The sequence below is a fragment of the Myripristis murdjan genome, chromosome 2 (assembly GCF_902150065.1).
Source record: "Myripristis murdjan chromosome 2, fMyrMur1.1, whole genome shotgun sequence".
Taxonomy (NCBI): Eukaryota; Metazoa; Chordata; class Actinopteri; order Holocentriformes; family Holocentridae; genus Myripristis; species Myripristis murdjan.
In genome coordinates this window covers 10,143,437-10,165,597 of record NC_043981.1, presented here as the reverse complement: position 1 = coordinate 10,165,597, position 22,161 = coordinate 10,143,437, and the positions used below count along the sequence as shown (strand labels likewise).

General features: G+C 39.7%; 1 protein-coding gene across 1 annotated transcript in view; it reads left to right on the top strand.

Annotated features, from left to right (window-relative positions):
• Positions 1-22,161, top strand: part of LOC115376033 (cilia- and flagella-associated protein 47-like) — a 62,996-nt gene that overhangs the window by 12,702 nt on the left and 28,133 nt on the right. Inside the window, exons 20-40 of the mRNA XM_030075539.1 lie at positions 8-139; positions 245-322; positions 3,616-3,763; positions 4,056-4,138; positions 4,635-4,830; positions 5,005-5,081; positions 5,517-5,733; positions 7,743-7,953; positions 9,784-9,901; positions 12,634-12,734; positions 13,683-13,788; positions 15,089-15,209; positions 15,463-15,688; positions 16,196-16,267; positions 16,618-16,755; positions 16,845-16,926; positions 17,343-17,438; positions 18,416-18,602; positions 19,012-19,109; positions 19,819-19,935; positions 20,743-20,877. Of these exons, the coding sequence (XP_029931399.1) occupies positions 8-139; positions 245-322; positions 3,616-3,763; positions 4,056-4,138; positions 4,635-4,830; positions 5,005-5,081; positions 5,517-5,733; positions 7,743-7,953; positions 9,784-9,901; positions 12,634-12,734; positions 13,683-13,788; positions 15,089-15,209; positions 15,463-15,688; positions 16,196-16,267; positions 16,618-16,755; positions 16,845-16,926; positions 17,343-17,438; positions 18,416-18,602; positions 19,012-19,109; positions 19,819-19,935; positions 20,743-20,877 (2,739 nt within the window). The remainder of the gene's footprint in view (positions 1-7; positions 140-244; positions 323-3,615; positions 3,764-4,055; positions 4,139-4,634; positions 4,831-5,004; positions 5,082-5,516; positions 5,734-7,742; positions 7,954-9,783; positions 9,902-12,633; positions 12,735-13,682; positions 13,789-15,088; positions 15,210-15,462; positions 15,689-16,195; positions 16,268-16,617; positions 16,756-16,844; positions 16,927-17,342; positions 17,439-18,415; positions 18,603-19,011; positions 19,110-19,818; positions 19,936-20,742; positions 20,878-22,161) is intronic.

Below are 22,161 nucleotides of genomic sequence, written 5' to 3'. Positions count from 1 at the left end.
GGGGCAGGTGCTGGACGTGTGCCCACTGCCAGGCATGGTAGTGAGTCCAGCCAGTGGTGTGGTGCCAGCGGGGGGACAGGCTGCACTCAAGATCCACTTCAACCCCGATGCTGTCATCAAGTTTGACAGCAGAGTGGAGGTGAGAGGGAGCAAGAACTCAAGTCATCATGTGATGATTTACCTGTAAATCGTGTGCCAAAGCGAGAAATTGATATGAATATTTTTGTGTGTGTGTGTATTGCAGATTGCTCTGAGGAACATGAAGTCCATTGAGCTCAGATTGGGTGGATCAGTGGAGCCCCCGCATGTCGACCTCAGTGTGGTGAGTTTGTGTGTGTGTTTTCCAACACTCAGACCATTTTCTCTCCATTCACTCACAGTGAGCCAACCACAACTATGAATATTACCACAACTACTAGCAAAAAAAATGTTTCACAACATTGCAATGTAGCAGTTGTTTCTACATGTGTGTACTGTAACTCAACTCAGAACTAAAATTGGAATGGATGTGCAGGGTTTCCCCCAGAAAACTTGCTAAGGCTGGTGGTCGGGCCGCTGGGGGTGGGGGTTGACTCCAATAATTTAACAACATGTTAAATTATGATTATTATTTTAAAAATGTAAATTACTTATCAAACACACCTGTGACAACATAGATTGAAAAATAAGCTAGAGTGATTCCTCTTCTCTGAATAGACAAGCTAAGCCAGTGTACTGCTGTTAGCCAGTGAAAATAGAGAAGAGTGGCGACTCTTCACTTTGTTACACATGTCAGTGCGCTGCAGTAGCTGAAAATCTTCTGTGCCTTTGCCAGACATACGTTCATATTCCACTCAAAAACGACATTTCATTCAACTTATGTAAAACCCTGCCATATTCCGCATAGCGGCGCAACTTGCTGGGCGTTATTCTGGTAATTTCTGCCCTGACAACGTGCTAACATCCGTGCTAACTTGCACTGGCTCTGCCTCATAATCGAGCTGCGGCTCGGTCGGCTCGCCGGGGATGCACTCCCCTCGGCCTGGGGGTGAACGAGCGGGCTCATCGTCTCCTCCAGTGCTCCTCTGACTTCGGAAAAAGAAAGTGTTCACGTATCACCATAAGATGTCGCCATTGCGCTTTCAACTGTATCACCAGATAAACAAGCGACGCTTAGCCTGGCAGGAGGGCAAGAAAAGCCTGGTGGCCCGCCAGGCCTATAAAGCACTGGGGGAAACCCTGGATGTGGGTCCAAACCCAAAATGGCACCTATTCTAATTGTAATTGTGAGTTAGGGCTACACACATTTCAAGGGGATGGATGTTTTGTTTGTTTGTTTTATTTTTTAACACATACATATGATTTTTCATTAGGCATATATAATTATGTATATCATTTTGTACACAATAATTTCACTAAAGTCCCCAAGAGCACATAATAGGATTTTTTTTCTTGGCCAATGAAAGGCTGTAAAAGTTTAGATACATTCAGAAGAGAAAGGAGCACATTCACCAGAGGTCTATTTTCTAGATGACAACAACCACATGAAAACTTCCTATTTCTAACCTCGACCATTTGTGCAGCAATAGCTAATTTGTTTTAATGATGCACCATGAAACACATCCTGCCCGTTAGAAACAACGAGCAAAAAACAAAAGCACAAATTATAAAATTCTTGCTCAGTGCTTATTCTGCTTATTCAGCAAATCAGGAGGATCAGTTATATTATCCCTTGAGTAATAGAAGGTACTTTTTTAGTACACTTTGTTCCATAACTTCTCTCAGAGCAGCAGCTGATAAAGGCCCAGTCTGTGATCCATATTGTAAACGAAAAGGCTGCCCCACCACTGAAATGTCAGGCATGACTTTGATGATGATTTTTGGATTAAAATGTCAATGATTGTGCTATGAAGAGAAACAATATGTAACAGCAGTATGTTTGTCATTGTGTTATCATCTATCGTCACTGTCATCTTGGAATATAGGAACAATATGTGAAACAATATGTTAGAATAGTGTTTGCAGCCATGTAAAGTAATTATTAAACCTAATGACAATGGCAATCTATCATGTTTTAATAGTTCACAGCAGACATTGCAATCTAAAGGCATCTTATGGCTTTCTGCAAGCATAAACCCATCTTATACTGTACTACTAATTTATAAAGTGTACTTTTTGCTAAGACTGTAAAGATGTGTTAATTCAGTTATGTGTTAATTTTTGAGGATGTGCTGTCTGTCTATCCCTCTCAGTAAGCTTCAAGTAATGACCATTTTTATTCTGTGTTTTCCTTGTGACATCAAATATTTTTCATGATCAATGCATCTACAGTTTGGGGACCTGCTTTTTGTGTCTTTGAACCTCTGTTGGATGGCTCACGTTGCTTTGAAAACTCACATATAAAGGTAGCGATTGTCACACCTCATTAAAGCTGATTCATACGTTAATTGACCTTTGTAGCTGCCTTTGCAATTGTGACTTAGTTACTTCAAAGTTATACCCTTTTTTGTGCAGTTTTCCAGTATTTTTAAGCTGGAGAAACATTTGTTTACTTTGTAATATTTTGTTGAGGCTGGGGTCATATTGACTTCAGTTTTAAACAAGCTTATTTCTCCTATTGCCATCAACATATATGAACATAACCCAAAATTTAAATGATTAATACAATTTTGGATTGGAGTTTTAAAACAGCCCTGCCTGTAATAATGGAGCCTGGGGTACTTAAGCTTGAAATGGTCTCCTGCATCATCTGCATGTTTTACATCCTGATTCCCATTGAGGTAATAATACCTCAGCTTAGTAGATGAGGCAAGTGGAAGAGAGTGGGAGAGGAGTCAGCCAGGAAGAGAATAATTGTGTGTGGTTGTGTTTGCATGTGTGTGTGTGTGTGTGTGTGTGTGTGTGTGTGTGTGTGTGTGTGTGTGTGTGCTCAGAAACAGCAGGGGGCCAGGAATTGGAGTTAGGATATGCAGCTTTCCTACCTTTCTTTTAGTTGAAAGCGGCAAATTATTCTTTATTTTTTAAGTTTCTCATCTGTAGCTGTGGAGATGCTGGAGCGCAGACTTTCGCTGGCAGGAAGCGATTCTTAAATTGTTTGCTCAAAATTCTCAAAAGGTGTATGTGGATAAGTTGTCTTGCTGAAACTCAATAGATAAAAGGAATGCTTTGACTTTTCAGCCAAATCTTTGATCCCTATGAATCTTTGATCAAGTCATCATTGTGGAATGAAAAGATCAGCAGCAGGTTTACCTTTGTGAATTCAATATTTATTTTGTTGTTTCCCTCATTGGAATGACAGGCAATTAAATTCCTATCCAATTTGCTTGTCCACCAGAGAAACACTACTAATCAAAAAGCACAAGAGTGCATTGATGCATTATTGTGTGCATTGCAGAAAAACATTTCACTGTCAATATTGTCAATATATGTAACTTGTTTTTACTATGATCATAAGTGTGAGCGAGAAAAAAGTACTGTTCATCTTAAAATAATTCCTGTGCATTAAAAGCTTTATTCACCTTTATTCATTTTGTCTTATTTTGATGCTGTCTATTCATTGTTTTTCTCTCCCTTTCTCTTCAAATTGCATTCTGGACTTAAACGTTTCTCTGTCACGTTTTCTTTTGCTCCTTCTAGTCCCATTTCCAGTTCCATGGCGTCCATGTTGGCTCTCAGCGAGCAATACCATTCACTCTGTCAAACCGCTCATCAGCCACAGCCCGGGTCACCTTTGACCTGTCACAATATACCGACTTCACTGTCCGCATCCCTCAACTGGCTGCAGGTGCACACACACTCACACACACACACACACACACATGCACACCATGCAGCGTGTCCTACGCAGTTTTAGGTTATTTATATAGTGGTAGCATGACCTTATCAAAAGTCAGGTTGTGCTATTATGCTATTTTGACAGATGATGAAATATCTTCTTTACTGCAGTTTATATTTATTTATTTTTCAAATTCAAGAGATTACATCACTCAGGCACAGTATATGTTCATGAGTTCTCTATGTTTTGATTTGTATGTGCTTTGTGTTAATTTGTGCTTGTGGGTGTGTATTTTCAGGAGCAGAGTGTGACCCAGGAGTGAGAACTGTAGAGGTCAAGAGTAACCAGACAGCAGACTGCTCGCTGGTCTTGTCCCCCACCCGTGTGAGACCCTCTCCAGCCTCATATCTCTTAAGATTGATAGATAGAACAGATAGATACTTAAGGCCTGCAAAGTAGGTAGATATTGAAAAATCTTCAGAAAAAAGAAAATTTGCATCATTTTGAAACAGTTATTACAGACTCCAGGTATGGTTTTGACATTAAAACTTGTATTTCAGGATAAATGTTAATCTCTAAAACAAACTAGATCTGTTTGTTGTCAAAAAATGGACTTTTTGTAGAAAGTCATAATATTATGCAGACTGATGAGACCAGGCTTACCTGCCCACCTAGCCTAAAATTGGTGATCTAACTTCTTCTAACTGTAGGCCTTTGACGTGTTTGTTTCCATATTTCAAAAAAAGAACTCATACAAATTATGCAAAAGTGGTACATTGAAAAAGTGAGAATGAGAAAAACAGTGGAAAATAGAATATAAGTCAAGAAAAGGATAAACTGAACATACTGTAGATAATTAGATGTGACTGTCATGCTGCAGGTGGCTGGGTATGACTTCAAATTGCCCATGGTTGTCAACGGTGTGAGATGTCCCACTACTCCTCCTTCTCCTGTCCCCACGCCCTCGTCCTCTACTAGTTCTGGCTCGCTGTTGGCTGGCAGGAGGAAGCACATCATCACAGATTGTCCCAGGCCTGTCACCATGGCAGTTGGCTCAGGGCGTGTACAGGCCACAGGTGAGGTCATTGATGTGGATTTTGAGTGTGTATGTGTATGAGAGCCATCTATATTTTAACTATTTTGTGACTGGAAATAGATATTCCAACTTGAATACTGTTAGATTTGTGTGCGTACTTAACACATTGCAATTGCATTTCTTTTGTTTATTTCTATTTTTCAAATTTTGTTAGTGATATGTGCCCCACTGGACATGTCCCCCACGAGTCTCGAGTTCCACGTGAAACCACAATCTGATTCTTACACTCAGGTATGAGATTTTTTTGCTTCCTCCATCCCCAGCTTTTTATTACGTCTTACTTCCTCTCTTCTCCCCTACCGTCTTTTTTTGCTGTTCTTTTTATTACTATCTCCTCTGTTACCTTTCATCTTTCCATATCTTTCCCTTCCTTTTTATCATTCTTCTCTCTCCTTCTCCTTTCCATTGTTCCTTTTGCCTCTGTTTCTCACCTTTTCAAACCAACTTTCCTTCCTTATTGTCATTAAGTAGAGAAATATATATATTTTTGCCAGTACTTTCTTTCTTTCTTTCTTTCTTTCTTTCTTTCTTTCTTTCTTTCTTTCTTTCTTTCTTTCTTTTCTTTCTGGCTCTCTCTTCCTGCTTTCCTTCCCTAGCCAACATACAGTAAACAAACCACTGCACATCCATCTCTTTCTCCTGTCCTCTCTCTCTCTCCTTCCCCAGATGGTGGAGCTGAGGACAGTGTGCGTGGAGCGTGTGTGTTGGCGTAATGTGGCTGATGGGTGTGTGTACTGGCGGTTTGACTGCGGTGTGGCAGCACTGACAGCAGGAGGCAGAAAAGGGGGGGGGCTGTTCTCTGTGTCCCCCTCATCAGGGAGTCTGGGGCCCGGTCAGAGCGTCTGTGTGGCAGTCAGGATGAAGCCCGAGGCTGTCACCACCGGTCAGAGATGATGGAACACTCACACCCACACATACACAAACATAATGATAGATGATATGTCTTTCCTCCTCTTTGCCTTGTACGGTCTTTCTATTTCTCTCCCCCATGTCATGATGAATAAAGTTTGTGTCTCATGCACACATGCTTAAAGCAAACCATGACAATTAACCACACTTGACCTCTTTCTGTCACACACATGTACATCTGGAGGAAAACAAGAAAATGCACATATCTCTAAGTGTTATGCAGCACTCAAAGTATCATTTCACATTTGCAACAGGAAAAATTAAAGTAACAATGAAGTAAAGACAAGCTAAAATTAAATTACAAAAATGCTCTCATGCAGCTTAGACCATTACATCATGTCTCCTTATTATTTTTCGAATAGGGACCCCAAAAGAGGAATTATGTTTCACCATGGGAGCCAGGCTCTTAAGAGAATACTTAATCTTGTCAAGCAGAGAGCCAGAAGAAACAGGCCAGTGGCCCCTTTGGGCTTTGACCCGTAGTTATAGAGGGAATGCTGCACTGCCTCATTCCTGCACAGGCTTTAGACATGAGACTCATGCTCATACTGCTTCCACTTATAGTTTCTGCCTCCACTTCCAGCTTCCAGTCTCATTTGATGCCATTTGATGAAACTAAAATGATCTCTAGGGATAAAATTGGGTCAATACAAGTGCAAATAAATAAGGAAACATAAGAAAAGCACTGAAAGTAATACTTCCAGTAATTGTAACAGGGAGGATTGTGACCAAATCGTGACCAAAATCATCAGTTTTATTTTTGTCAATATTATTGTGGAATTGTTAAATTGCACTGAAAAGTTAATTGATTACTAAATATATTTTGAACTTATTATAATGGTTATATTATAATGTAGTAAAACTATGGTACTATACCTAATTTGCATTAAAATAATAAGACAATCAATGAGGCAGGGGCGATACTTAAATTTTACGACCGGCGACATTAATTTTCAAAAAATGACGATAAACAGGATAAACATATATGCCACAAGATGGCAGTGGAGAGCCTTAATGCGGAGTAGTATATGCCCTCAAGCACCATAAATATATGGTCAGCAAATGGTTTATGCAATTCCCGCATCAATATAGATAGACAGAGAGGAAGGCTACATAAGGACTGTTAGAAACACTCCTTTTATTCAGAACCAAAATACTGACCATAATGTGACTGTAGAATAGTGGTCGTGAACCTGTGGCTCATTTCTGGCTCTGTGCTGGAAATGATATGGCTCTTGACAGAAACTCTTCCTCCAAGGCCAAAAAAATGTGACACGTCTTGAATTTTTTCAGCCACAATTCTGTTTTTCACAACAGGCCAATTATTTTAATGTGAAAAAAGCAAAGTCGGCAGACCTGCTGTGATCTCGTGAGCTCTGTGTGGATGTGGCTTGTTGTTAATGAGGTATCTAAACATGGCACTCGTTGAAACTTCCTTTTTCCACACTCAGTAGTAGCGAAGCATTTCGGTGGTACCATAAAGGAACTTAATTAAGATCCCCAACCATACTAATAACATGTTCAAGACTGTGTGTGTGTGTATTGGCAAATGCAAGTGCCAGTTACGTCGGGAGGGGAGGAGGGTTAATCATTAGCTAGCTAACAATCAATTTATGCTGTGCTCAACAGCAAAAACCGATGTTGTGAAAACTACAGCTGGGGGAGGGCAGTGAAATGACTGTGCTACTATCGTATGATTGCCCAAGCCTACAAACAATGCCATACATTAATATATGAAATACACATTTAGTCTTAATATTAAGTCTCCTTAAGAAGACATACCAATAGTGTTTCTTCATTGGAACATGTTTACAACCGTTTGTTGACCAATGGATTAAAAATGACGGAAAGACACTGGGTGCATGATTAAAAATGTAGTTGTTATGTTAAATGTTAACAAGCAAGCTAACAAGAATGTGTTCATTGGATATGAGCTTTTAGATGCAACCTGAATGCTGTGTGTGGCTTGTTTTCCTCTATCAGTGTCTGGCAGAGTGACCCAGCTGTCCCTCCCTCTCTTCCTGGGTGAGGAGGGAAGACAGGACAGTCATCACCCCTACCGAGAGCTTTCCATCACCATCACGCTCCACCTGCCCAACATCACCATCCTCCCCCCACGCCTCCTCCTCACCCCAGTACCCCTGGACAGCACCGCCATGGCCACCCTCACCCTGTTGGCTTCTGGATATCCTAGGTTAGACTTTTTGTTGGGCTGAACAATAAGAATGATGAATTATCATTCTGTATACATTTTTTTTAGCTTGAGACAATTTTCCAATTGTGGCTAAATAAAAGCTAAGGAAACACTGCAATATATATAAACTGGATACATTTTTCATTTCATGGGATTTTTATCAGTCATGCCAGGACTCATTAACTGGTAGGCCCTGGCTCAAGTCGGATTTTGCTTACATTGTGATCCAATGAGCTAATCCACATTCCTTGGTGGCCCATATTGTGTTCACATTTCAGAGTGGACAGCAATCTGGCTGCTGTATTAGAGTGCTGGCTGCGTCCTTTGACCCACATCCCCATGACTGAACTGAGTAACACAGTGCATGTATAAACTGCTGGCCTCACCCCTATCAACACATGTCTGGGGGGGCCTCAGCACTGTATAAGATCTGAAACAATAAGAGGCACAGTCCAATAAATCTCTTTGTTTTTCAGCCATATATTTTGTACTCTTGTGTGTTGGCACATACACGTGAACCTACTTAGATGCCCTGAACAAACCAACCACTCATCCATTCTTTCTCCATTTCCTCCTCCTCCTTTTTTTTCTAAAATTGGTGTTCACTTTGTGCCAACATCTCAGTTGCTGGCTTTCCACTGTTCTGAAATCTGGAAAAGTCCTGGAATCTGAATAATTTGGAATAAGGATAAGTTTTCCAGGCCTGAAAATCTTTTTAGAAAAAGGTTTTGGAAAAGTCATTGAAATTTTGAATTGTGATAGTAATTTTGACAAGTCTGACTAGAACCTAAGAAGGGGAAATGATTAACAATTACACAATTCTAACAATGATCCTAAGATTACACCTCTTATTTGTAAATACATGGAGATTTGGCATGTACTTATGTAAAAGTCATGGAAAAGTTTTGGGATTGGATAGAATAATCCAGCACCAAATAGGTATTTCAATAAATAAGTTGATATTTTAGTGGAAAAAATCATTTTATGTGATAAAAATGAATGATACTTTTACTGTTCTTAATGTTTTACTCATTATTTTGCTCACAAATTACAGCTGTAAACTATTTTGTGCATTTTGCATTCTATGCATTGATATATTCAACAAATTTATTTGATAAATAGAAAAATAGTTTTTTTGTTTGTTTGTTTGTTTATTTGTTTTAAGATTCTCCTTTTTAAGATTCTTCCATAGCTCCACAACAACCACTATGTAATGATCAGGCCCTGCATGGATCAATTTTAGTGAAAAACTAGCACTGTGAATACATGACAGTGTTTTGAATTATATAGAAATATACAAAGCATATTTATATGCTGACTGGATGTTGAGATAAGATAAGCTGGATGTCAAGGGGAAATTTGTCTTGGACGAGGTTATGGTGGGTTTGTGAAAATTAGCCTTTTTCCTTGTGTGGCATCCGTTACTGGTCCCTGTTGGCAGACTGTGCTGTGAACACAGACTGGTGCTGTCAGACCCTCAGCAACTACTATAATCCTGCTGCATTTTAGCCAAAACCTCCTTTTCATAATCCTAGAAAGCTGAATAAGTTCAATGTAAATGCTAAAAATAAGAAAATGTCAAAATCAATTAATTAAAATAAATAAAACAATATATAGGTTAAAGGTGTGATTTGTGACCAAAAAAGAAACACAAACAGTTGGTTTAAGTACAGAGAAAACAAAAGCAATAATTTATGTGTATGTATTAATTAAACATCTGTAGCTGATGCTTGATTGTTCTGTTTGAGATCCTGGCACACAATGGATGCCATATGAATTTTCTTTCTCCTTTTTCACACTTCTTCTCACCCTCTCCCACCACCTTTTCAGTGGGACCACTGTATTGGTCAACATGGATGAGGTGGAACTGGAGGATGGGACAAAGGTGCAGCCTGTCTCAGTTGTTTTTCCCCAGGGAAACACCATCCCTGATACAGCCCAAGACCAGGTACAGTCCTGTGCTGAAATCAGATTGTATGCTATCAGGGAGAAGTCTGACGTAAAACTGATGTAAAAAAAAAAAAAAAAAATACATGGTTAACGGTTTTAGTGTAGGATTTTGTGTTGCATTGTCTAAATGCTGTCTTCAAGATTTACCATTTCATTTGTTTTGTTATAGAAAGATATAGGGCTTTATTTTCATGTGGGCACATGTTGCTGAAGATGTGTTCTTGTCAGATGCACACAGGTTTATTTCCACATCTGCACTGTTTGGCATTTTGATGATTTGCCCTGAACGTGACTGCACTAAAGTATGTGAAGAGGTGTGGTAGCGGCTTTGTTAGTAATGGTGAACCAGCACAGTGCAATTTTAGTCATCAAAATTTGCCCTTGCACTGCCCATCTGCTCAGACCAGGGAAATAGCATATGATGTGAGGCACAGTCATATTCTGTGCTGTTTTCATGGCTTTAGTTGGCAGGATCACACATAGACCTCTCTAAAAATATTGTTTTAATTTGATGAATACAATAATCTCTGTAGTCTGTATGGGGTCTGTACTGGGTTAGATTAAGGGCAACCATTTACCGGTATCTGTCATCCACAGCTGCTTCAGGGGTGTATGACAGCCTTCCCCTTCAGCTGATTAAATCCCTATAGCCATCTAAAGGTAGCAGGACTGGCAGGAATGTTCCATCTGCAGCCTCTAATTTGAGGGATGTGTTGCACGTTTTCAAAGCGTTATACAATTATGCATGCCTCTTCCAGTATGATTACCTGATTAAATCTTGTGCAGCTAGCAGCAGGGTCTTCCAAAATGACTACCCTGTGTTTTTGTGCATACTAAACTGGTTGCATGTTACTTGGCAGGCAATTTAAAATGCAGTATAGAGAGACCTATGGCTGAATCATAGCTATAAGTGTTTTGGCTGATGTTGATAGGATTTGGACAATGACACAATATTCATAATTTTACCCTTGTGCACCACCACAGTGGATTTGAAATGGAGTAATCAAAATGTGATTGAAGTGCAGACTTTCAACTTTAATTTAAGGGGTTGACCAAAAATTTGGCATTAACTGTTGAGGAATTACAGCCAGTTTTATACATTGTCACCCCCTTTTCAGAGACTCAGAAGTCATCGGACACTTAAAAGCACTAAAAATGGCCAGTTGTGGCCTATTCCCTCGTTATTCCATGACACATTATGAAAATAAAAGGTCTGGAGTTCATTCCAAGTGTTTGCATTTGCATTTGGTAGCTGTTTATCAGAACCCTCAACATGCGATCCATAGAGGTGTCCATGCAAGTGAAGGAGGCCATCATTAGGCTCAAACAACAAACACCAACAGACGTTACTATTTTCAGATATAAAGGCATACAGACATAAAAACACAAGGACATAAAGACATCACATTGCTGTGTGACATTGGAAAACAGGGTTCAGTGGAGAAGGGTAGATATAAGAAGAAAGGAATAATAATAATATTGATAGTGATAACAATTTGGAGCTAATGGTAATAATAATAATAATAATAATAATAATAATAATAATAATAATAATAGGTGTATAGCAATCAGTGCAATACTACTAATCATCATAGTAATATTCCATACCAGTATGCATATAATATTAAACATACAAAATGGAGTGGGCATGGGAAAAAATAGAAAGAAATAGAATGGAAAACATCAAAAGTGGATGACCAAAGAATTCTTTCCCTGGTGAAGCAAAACCCATTCACGGCATCTAGGGAAATCCAAAACACTCTCAAGGAGGTAGGCATATAATTGTCCAAATCTACAGTCAAGAGACGTTTGCAAGAAAATAAATACAGAGGTTATACAGCAAGGTGCAAACCAGTGGTGTTACTGAAGAACAGGAAGGCCAGATTAAACTTTGCAAAAATGTGGTGATGTTGATGGGTTCCAGACTAAAGGGCAGTCATAGACTATTTGGATTTTCCTCCAAATATTGAATATAATTATTATAGTTGGTTATGTTATTTATAGTTTGTCCAATTACATTTGAGCCTCTGAGCCCTTGTCTGGGGTGACAATATATAAATCTGGCTGTAATATTAAGCAGTTAATGCCATATTTTTGTTCAACCCTTTCAATTAAAGCTGAAGGTCTGCACTTCAATCACGTCTTGATTATTCCATTTAAAATCCATTGTGGTGGTGTACAGGGGCGAAATTATGAATATTATGTCACTATCGAAATCGTATGGATGTAACTTTATGTGTATGTGTACACATAGCCTGAGAAAGGTTGTTATACATCTCTTGTGGCTGTGTTTATTTAAATCTCTGTCTGCATTATCTTAACTACTTTGAATTGTAGAGACAGTGTCAATCTGACATCTCGTATTTCGGGTTGTTGAAGAATTGGGCCTATCTCTGATTTTTTGTTGTTCAGCAAAGTCTTTATTCAACACACATTTGTGGATTCGGCACAAAGAAGTAGAGCAAGTCAGTGTGAGCAGCCCGAACTGACTGAAAAATATAGGAAGGTTTATGGCAAGATACTCATAAGTACAGAGTATAAACTAAAGCAAAAATAATATATGTATTTTGTCCCAAGAGAGTTTTCAAGGTCCTGTGGTTGTGTGAGAAAGTTGAGTGTGACCATATTTCCTTCCTCTCACTGACACTAAACTATCAAGTAAAGCAGGAATACCTTCATGATCTTTGAAGCTATGAAATTATGTCACTTCTGCTACAACCCTAGAATCAGGAGGGCACCTCGACTTCTCTAATTTGCACCGTGTCCTTCTGCTCTGCTGTCCCCCTCTCCCTCTGCTCCACCATCACCTTCACCGACCACCTCAACAACAGGTAACCTGTTATCCTACAAAATGCTTTTTCTTATCTCTTTGTCTCTTTTGCCTCCTCTCTTTCTCTGTGCCTGTGCTCATCGTAAATCATTCTCACTGACCACCCTCACCTTTTGCCTCTCTCACCCCATACTCATTTTATTCCAGTCTTCTACTGCTCTTGTTCTACTTGCCTCCTTGCCTCTCCTCCAGTATCCTCTATAATGATCAACTTCCCAGCAGATTTGCTGTAACAAGCTACCTCAAGCACCTCAACCACTGACTTATATTTCTTCCATCTCTGTCAGAGCATGGCTCCTCTAGGAAAACAGGGTCATGGTCCAATAATAAGGCACCTCTTTACAGCAAATCGGCTGATATAAGGCATTGAGATGCTTATTTTGCTAGCCAATCCATATGCTACCGCTTTATTATAATATCTCAACCTGCATATTAACATGTGGTAAAGTGGTCAAAGGACAAAAGTAAGATTGTACACATTGGTTTTGCTAAAGCATTGCCTAAAGCATAATGTACTGAGTGTAACAATCCAGTGTAAGTACAAAGAAACATGATAAACTAAAATAGGTAGTAGGGGCAAAACACTAGAGTGCCATATCACCTGTTGTAAGTGTTGTTGGATGAAGTGACAGGGTAAAATGTAAACTTTGCAGCTTTCCACAGCCTCCTATTATAATAAATTTCATCATAATTAATAAACCCTGCTGGGAAATTCTCTTGTATAATTTACATGTCATGCTCAGTGACACTTCAGCAGAGCACGTATTTGCAAGAGCTTGAACCTGAATCCTCTAACAGAACGGTGATCGGTATAGCCACTCATAGTGCTCTCTGTATTGTTCTACCTTTGCTAGTACATTATGTATTCACATTAATTCATAGTCAAATCAGTTTGATTTTTGTATATATTTCTCTCTCTCCCTTGCTCTGCCTCACTTTTCTTGTCCAGGTTTCAGGTCAAGGTGTGTGCTGTGGCTGATAACTGTCTGTTGACTGTCTGGCCCTACATGGCTCTGCACCGCTCCCAGCAACAGATAGTTCTCAAGACTGGTATAGCACACATACAAACATGCGCACACACACACACACACACAAACACACACACACACACACATACACACACACACACACACACACACACACACACATACATGAAACTATGCACATGCACACACACAATTGAGCTGCTGGCTTGACTAATTAAGGCTGATTAGGGCTATAAATACCAGTTATGGTCAACTTTACTGTACTGAAAAGAAATGTCACTGTTCCCTGAAACTGTTAAGGGGAGTAGTCCTGTGATATTTGGGTGGTCTAATTTTGCATTAACATCATGTTTAAAATTTGTCTGGTAAAAGTCAAGATAACCTTAAAAGCACCAAGAATTTCACACATTACAATCAAATCATGATTCTGATAAATTCTGTTGATTCAATTCATAATTAGTATTACTTTCTGTCTGTGTCTCTATCTCTGTCTGAAGTTGGTGCACTTTATTGAAATAGTGTCTGTATGCTGTGTTCTATCATATGAATTATTTCATTTTATTAGCTCAGTTGTTTATAAAATACATTTTGATGATAAATGAAACTGATGTGAAGCACAGTAATGTTTGGATCTTACTGAAATAAATTTCTCTATGCTTTAAGTCTTTTAGAGGATAAATCTTTTTTTTTTTTCGCTAGAAATTGCTATTGGCCTTAAAAAAATATTTCATCGCACTCACAACAACACACTCACAAACAAGCACACAAGTATGTGTTCTGACAGTACATTAATTGAATGATGAATTTTCAGTACCCATTCTTCAGCACCCTCAGTTTTCAATCCCTTGACTGCTTTGTTCATTCACATTTAAAATTAAAACAAATAAATAGATCAAATCAGCCTAATTGTATATGTCAGCCTCAAAACTAGAAGATTCTTGATTTTTTTCACTTTAAATTGGAACGAATATTACCACAATAGGATAAAAATTACATTAGTTTGATAGGCCCAGTAGTAGAGAATGAACATTTCCTGAATGAATGAAAAGAGGAATGAAAAGAGGGAGCAGAAGTGGCAAGATCAAATGCTTTTCAGAGATTCTGAATCAAAGCAACTATGAGAGATTCTTCATCATACAATCATAACTGTGCACATAAAATTTTAGGCTGATAGACCCAGTAGTTTGTGAAATTAGCTGTGGACAAACAGACAAACACACACACAGCAGGCAAGTGCAAGATCTCCAGGCTGCTGCCTTGGGAAGATAATTAACTGTTTGCAGATGTAGAGTTATTTACCCAATATTTCCCTAATTGTATCTAATTAGCTCATGTGGGGGTCTCAGGTGCCCAGTCAGGACAAACCCAGGCGACCCTGGAGGCGGTCCTTCAGCGATGTCACTCACCAAGTCCTACCTCTGGCCTCACTTTGTCATCATCCTCCTCCTCCTTTGCTCACTTCACCTCTCCAAGCAAGAACTCTACCTCCGGTCAGAAAGTTTTTGTGTTTGTACAGTGTGTGTGTGTGTGTGTGTGTGTGTGTGTGTGTGTGTGTGTGTGTGTGTGTGTGTGTGTGTGTGTGTGCGCGTACTATGTTCATGTCTCTGTACGCATGTATGTCCAATATGTGTCTATATGTATTTGTGTATTGTGTATCATCTTATTTATGTCTGCCTGAACATGTGTGTGTGTGTGTGTGTGTGTGTGTGTGTGTGTGTATGTGTATGTATTTGTCTACCTCAGACTCCTTTCCAGACAGTGAGAGTGTGAATAGTCAAACTAGCAGACATGAGGAGTTTTGTCCCAACAGTGGCACCATGACCAATCCCAATGTCCCAGGATTCCCTTCTGCAGACTCTGCAGAGGGGCCGTACTACCAGAGTGTCCTCTCGGCTGCCGAGAGGTGGTTTAGCCTCTTTGGCTGGCCAAACGGGTCACACCCCATCACAATACCATACACACTCAGAAGGTATACCCAACAGATTCCCAAGTGGTTTTATTCTAGTGGCAACTCATGGAAACTGGCAGGGCAGTAGCTGATGCAGTTGTCTGTTTTTGCCAGTATTAGGTGTGTTATCTTAAAGTGTATGGGAAAATCATAGAATCAGAGCAGACAGCCCTTTCTTAGTGTACTTAGTGTACTGTAATATATATATATATATATATATATATATATATAGATAGATAGATAGATAGATAGATAGATAGATATAGATAGATAGATATAGATATAGATATAGATATAGATATACATAATATACTGTAATATATCTGAGTCTTTAAAACTAGATTTTTTTCAACAATGATATAGAGATGGAGACAAGTGGATTTACTGGCACAGAATAGCTGCTACAATGCTTGTGCATGATGATAAAACTAAGCTGAATCCAACTGTTCTTAATGACTCTTACCACTTCTAGTATGTGTAATCTATTGTAATCATCCATCTCACTTTCTCTTTTGCCATCCCTCCCAGGGTTGTGTCCAAAATTCAGACAGATGATTCCTGTGGGCGGAGCAACCGAGTCATTCAGATTAAAGACTCCAGGTCTGTATATGTGTGATGAGTTTTTAGTTAAACAAAAGAGCAATTGAATGGCTGAATTTTCAATACCCATTCTTCAACCAGATAGGTAATAATATACTCAGGGCTTGATACCTCAGGAGATTCAAGTCAGCAGCTGCAAACCAGTAAAAGCTGATATAACTAACATCTTCATAAGCTAACAAAATAATGAATGTAAAATATAAAATGGATGTTTAGATTAAGTCAGCTACCAAGCTAGTTCTGGGATGAAATCTCAAGTGATATTTCGTCCCAGACCAGTGGTGATGAATAATGATGAATACATTTCCTATCTAGATGTGGTTCCATGACCAAGGCTTTTTTTTTTGTAGATCAGTACTGGACATGCTTCATCACCTGACTGGCAAAAAGATTCCTGGTATTCCTCGCAGCCAGTCCTTTTCTAAGGACATAGAGCAGCGCACCAATCAGTTGCTACAGCAACACGAAACCATGCTTTCTTTTCTCAGGTAGGGCTTGTACACATAGATACATCTTAAAGATTAATCCGGAATCTAGGTTGTGGCTGGACACCTATCTATAATAATTCTCATTCTAGGGTACAGGGAGCCTGTTTGTGCCACATCAGACCAGAGTATCTGCTGGACATGCAGGAGTTCAACCACTGGTGCACTCTACAGGTAACACACACACAAACACAAACACACACACACACAAACACACACACACACACACACACACACACACACACACACACACACACACACACACACACACACATACACACACCTATTAAATTAACTCATGTGACTGGCAATTTTATGAGCACTGGTGAACCTGAAAATAATTGCTGTAGTGCAGCCTCTTGGTGCTAAGAATCAAAAAGCCTTCCTGATCTGATAGCACCGAGTCTCTGTCTTTCTCTCTCTCTCTCTGTCTTTCACACACTAACACACACTTATTTTGAGCATCTTGATTTTACACGTACACTTTACAGAATCATAATTTTACACAAACCTCTGTCACACTCAGTCATGCTCATTAATTTGTATGCTATGCGTGTGTGTGTCTGTGTCTGTGTTTGTCTTGCTCTCAGGTAAATCAGGAAGGGAATGGACTCGGCTATAGCAGAGTTGACTATGAGTCACTGAGCAAACAGTCCTGGACTGATGTGCTGCTGCAAATATACAAGGTGAATAACTCTCTCTGTCTCTATTTCTAATTTGTCTAGTTGTCTTCATTTCTATCTCTAAAACAAGACTTCACAACTTCATCAAAGTGCAAAACCATAGAAACGTTTTTGGACTTAGGACAAATAGTCAATCCACCTGATAGCAGCAAGCACTGTATGTACATGTGAAATGTTTCCATGAAAATTATGTTTTAAGGTATACAGTGATCTTGTGTGGTTCTTTGGAAGTGTATAGACTTCAACTTACTCATAAGTGGTGTGGCATGCACATGCTATTGTGCAATCTTTTGATCTTCTTAAGTATTTATTTAGCCTTGACTTTCCCAGAGATCTTATGGCTGAATCAATCTAATTAATATTAGGAAGCTCAGCAGCTACCACTATCATCACAGCGGTAACTTCTTCTTATGAGCTTTTTGAGTCATCTCAGGGTAAAAAACAGTCTCACTTTGTAGCTCCATCTGTCTGCACAAGTCAGTGAACTGAAAGAAAGACAAAGCTTTAATGTTAGAAAGCAAAACACATCAGATGAAATGACATTAAGGTGCGTGGTGACCTGCACTGATCCCTCAATATGGCCTGTGTTCTTTTAGCCGTGACAGGGGCAATACTGGGATAAATTCAGCAACATTTTTTAGGCTTTGGCTCATTTCAGCATGAAAGCCACCAGAATAGATGATTACTAGTGGTTACGTTTTAGTTTTCCAGCAGTTGTTAAGAGAGACGAGATGTGTTTTGCTGTGTGATTAACTGATGAGTTTCTTGTCTAGCTTGTGATGTTGTTATTTTCCCCTTCACATATTTACTCTCTGTTCATGTCTGCCTCTCCCTTTCCCTGCCAGGGCTTCTTTGTCAGAAAGAATTGATAGTTATTGATGATGATCAAATAGAGGCTTAAGGGAACATTTCTGACTTGAGAAAGACATTTAACTCCCAAGAGCTCAATGGCGGCATTAAATATTTCTATGTGTGTCCAGGTGTTTGTCTTGCGTCGGGTGTCAGAGGGAGCTTTGAATTCAACTTTGAGCCAGCAGGTCAGAGATCACATCTTCCCTGTCAGCTCACTGCCGCTGGCCAGCAATGTCTACTCTACCTGGGAGCTCTGCCTGCTCTCATGGCTCAACATGCACTTCCAGAGCATGAGGAAGATTGTCTGGGGTACAGGTGAGATACACAACTCACAAACATGCACAAAAGAACATTAGGTGCGTGTGGTAGCAAATGTATATATGTAATGTCAGCTTTGGTATTTCAAACGTGCTGCCAGTTGTAGAAATCCTTTTACCATTTCTGAAAATCACCTTGCTGACCACCTCATGAGATTTGATTTGCAACCACTGCTCTTTTTTGCCAATGTATTTTATGTATTTGGAATATGTTGTCAAAATTTTATCATTTGTATTCCCTTGCCACACTGAATAATTTCACAGTTTTTGCAACAATTTTGCTTTCCAGTATTTGCACCAACTGTTTAGCCTCTTGGGAAACATAAACACTGTCAGATTTCTACTGCTTGCCATTCAGCTTCATATTAGTCTGTTGTGCTGCTGTGTGTCTTCTCCCTGGTTTGCAGGTGACATCCCATCAGCCCACTGGGTAGTGAATTTTGACCTGGACCTGGCAGATGGACTGGTGCTAGCTGCACTGCTTGCCGCCTACTGCCCTTACCTGGTCTGTGTGTGTGTGTTTGTGTGTGTGTGTGTGTGTGTGTTTGTGTGTGTGTGTGTGTGTGTGTGTGTGTGTGTGTGTGTGTGTGTTAATTTTTTCCAGAGCCTCTCCAGTGTGTTCTGGGTCAGTGAGGGTCTGTGGTTAATGTCTGTAAGTGGCACTGTGATTGATGCGATAAGGATGCAATTAGCCCTGAGCAAGATTAGAGTAGCCTCTTATTGTGATGGGTACCACTCACTGTGTGTGTGTGTGTGTGTGTGTGTGTGTGTGTGTGTGTGTGTGTGTGTGTGTGTGTGTGTGTGTGTGTGTGTGTGTGTGTGTGTGTGTGTGTGTGTGTGTGTGCGTGCGTGCATGCTTGTGTGTGCATGTGTACGTGTACCTGTGTGTGCATGCAACTGAGTCTGTATATTAGTGGTGAAATAAGCCAGTAGATCGGTACTAGCCTCAAGAGATTGAATCTGGTCCAAATATCTGAGACTGGCTCTAACCTGCAAAACATCTCAAAATCCATCCAGTCCTGAAGGTACAGCTTTTTGTCAGCTAAATCTTACAAAAACTATAATTTACAAAGTATATTAATAAAGAGCAATGGGTAATTTCCCTGTAATGAGACAACGTAGCAGCATGAGATCACACAGCTATAGGAAATACTTTTGTTCCACCAGTGTTGTAGTTTTGTAGTAACAGACTTTTCTGCTATGCCACTTATTAGATCTCCAGCCACTTCCGGAGGATGTACACCAGAACCAGCAGTCTTGAACAGATCCTACACAACAACATCATATTGGTGCAGGCCTTAACCAAACTCTCCCTCAATATAGATGTACAGGTAACTGCACAGAAGCTAATTTCTGGCCATAGATATAACAAGGACCAGTTCACCAAAATACAAAAAATATATATGTTTTCTTACTTATCCTTAGTGCAATCTATCCATTCAAATAGGATCTGTGTGATTTATCGAGGTTTCTCCTTTCCCTCCCCCAGTAGTGTTGGATAAAAGCAATGTTTTTTTTCTGAAAACATAGACACGGGTACTGGCATGACCGGCAGTAATCGGCAGTTTGACAAAAAACACCAGTAAATTATATCTCTGCCCAAAGTATTATGAATTCAGGTCTGATAGATACTTTGCTGGTCTTCTTTAGGAAATAGTTCCCAACAAAGCTCTTTGCCCCCGAGGGCTGTGAATTATGTCACACATCTGTGTCATTGTTTTTGGAAAAAGGTGCACAGGTTCCCCCTGTGGTGTGAAATGATCTGATTATGATTTTTTGGAGCTCCTTGCTGCATAAATCTGCATGTTAATGAGGACAAACTTGATTTCTTAAAGCTATTGTGCCTCCTTAATGCTTCAAGATACTGAGGCCACCCATGTGCAAATACAGTGCCACCCATGTGTTATGTTCAGACAAGCATCTTGATGCAGAATTTTTTGTAATTACTGCATTCATTAGCTTAATTAATGACCTCGTTAACATAACTGTTTATGTTTAATCTATCATGGTGATCATGACAGCAATTGGAAGCTTAAGTTACTCTTGTTGTTATTCAGAGTGTGTTTCTGTCCGTGTGTGTGTGTGTGTGTGTGTGTGTGTGTGTGTGTGTGTGTGTGTGTGTGTGTGTGTGTCTCCAGCCCACAGATTTGTCAGACCCTAACCCAGTACAGATGTTAATGCTGTGTGTCCACCTGTATGAAAAGTTGCCACAATACCTGCCACTGCGTACCATCACACTGTCTGGAGGACTGCACTGCACCTTAAGCAAGCAGGTATCACACACACACACACACACACACACACACACACACATACACACAAAGCAAGCGCTTTGATCTTAGATGACACCTACTAAATTAAATTAAATTGCATGCTCTGTAAATCAAATTTATGAACAGTGTTGGGACTGCAAATGACTTTATTGTTAATAATGAAAAACTCCTCCTGGACAGACAGCGGCAACACACACACATACAGGCACGCACGCACACACTCACACACACACACACACACACACACACAGGATCACACACAGGATCACACACAGATGAACACTAACAGGATTATGGACACACACATACATTAACAGGATTATAGACACACCCACACATACACTAAAAGGATTACAAACACAGACAGATGAACGCACACTTGAATAATGATACACATAGTCAGGTTAAGCCACATTACAAACCATACAGAAATAAAAATGTCAGTTATAAACAAATTGTATTTCGATGTAAGATTGTTGGCATTATTTCCCTGACAATATCATTTTTCCTCTTTCTGACAACACTTGTCTCTGAGTTTGTTTGTAAGAACTGTGTTTCCCTATGTTTGTAGGCATGAAAGCTTGTATCAGGGTATCCGCGGGGTCTTGAAAAGTATTAAAAGGTGATAAATCAATTTTGGGAAAATTAAGACCCTTAAAAAGTATTAAAAAGTCTTATCACGACTTTATAAAGTCTTAAATTTTGAAAGTATTTTTTCTGAATTAGCTGTCCAAGAGTTTGAGTCCCAAAAACATCGTAAAAGTGTGTGAATTTATTCCTTTTTATTAAAAAACAAAGATGAACAGGTACATAAAAAACTAGGCTATTGTGGGTGCGTTTGTAAATCGTCTTTGAGAGCGCCAGAGCGAGCGGGCGGGTGGAAATTCAGAAACACAAAGTACGCTCTGGCGCTCCCGGTGCATATAACGAACACACCGAGATGTTATATGAACCCATGAGTTCAACTTAACTAGGGCCGAATCGCGGACGGAATCGTGGAATTTGCCAAATAAAAAGGAATCTATTTTTAATGCTGAATTTGACATAATTTGAATGAAATGCTGTTTTTGTGTGGAATATGGACGTATGTCTGGGGACAATCACATGGAGGGAAGCAAATCTGGGTGGTACAAGCCCTCCAGTCGTTTCACCTGCACCCGCACCACCAAGAAAAAACATTACAACAACTGTACCGGCGCCGCACGAGTCCAAAAGGCAGAGAAACTTTCCAGGCTACAGCAGCGCACTGACATAGATTGTGTAACAAAGCGAAGAGTCGCCACT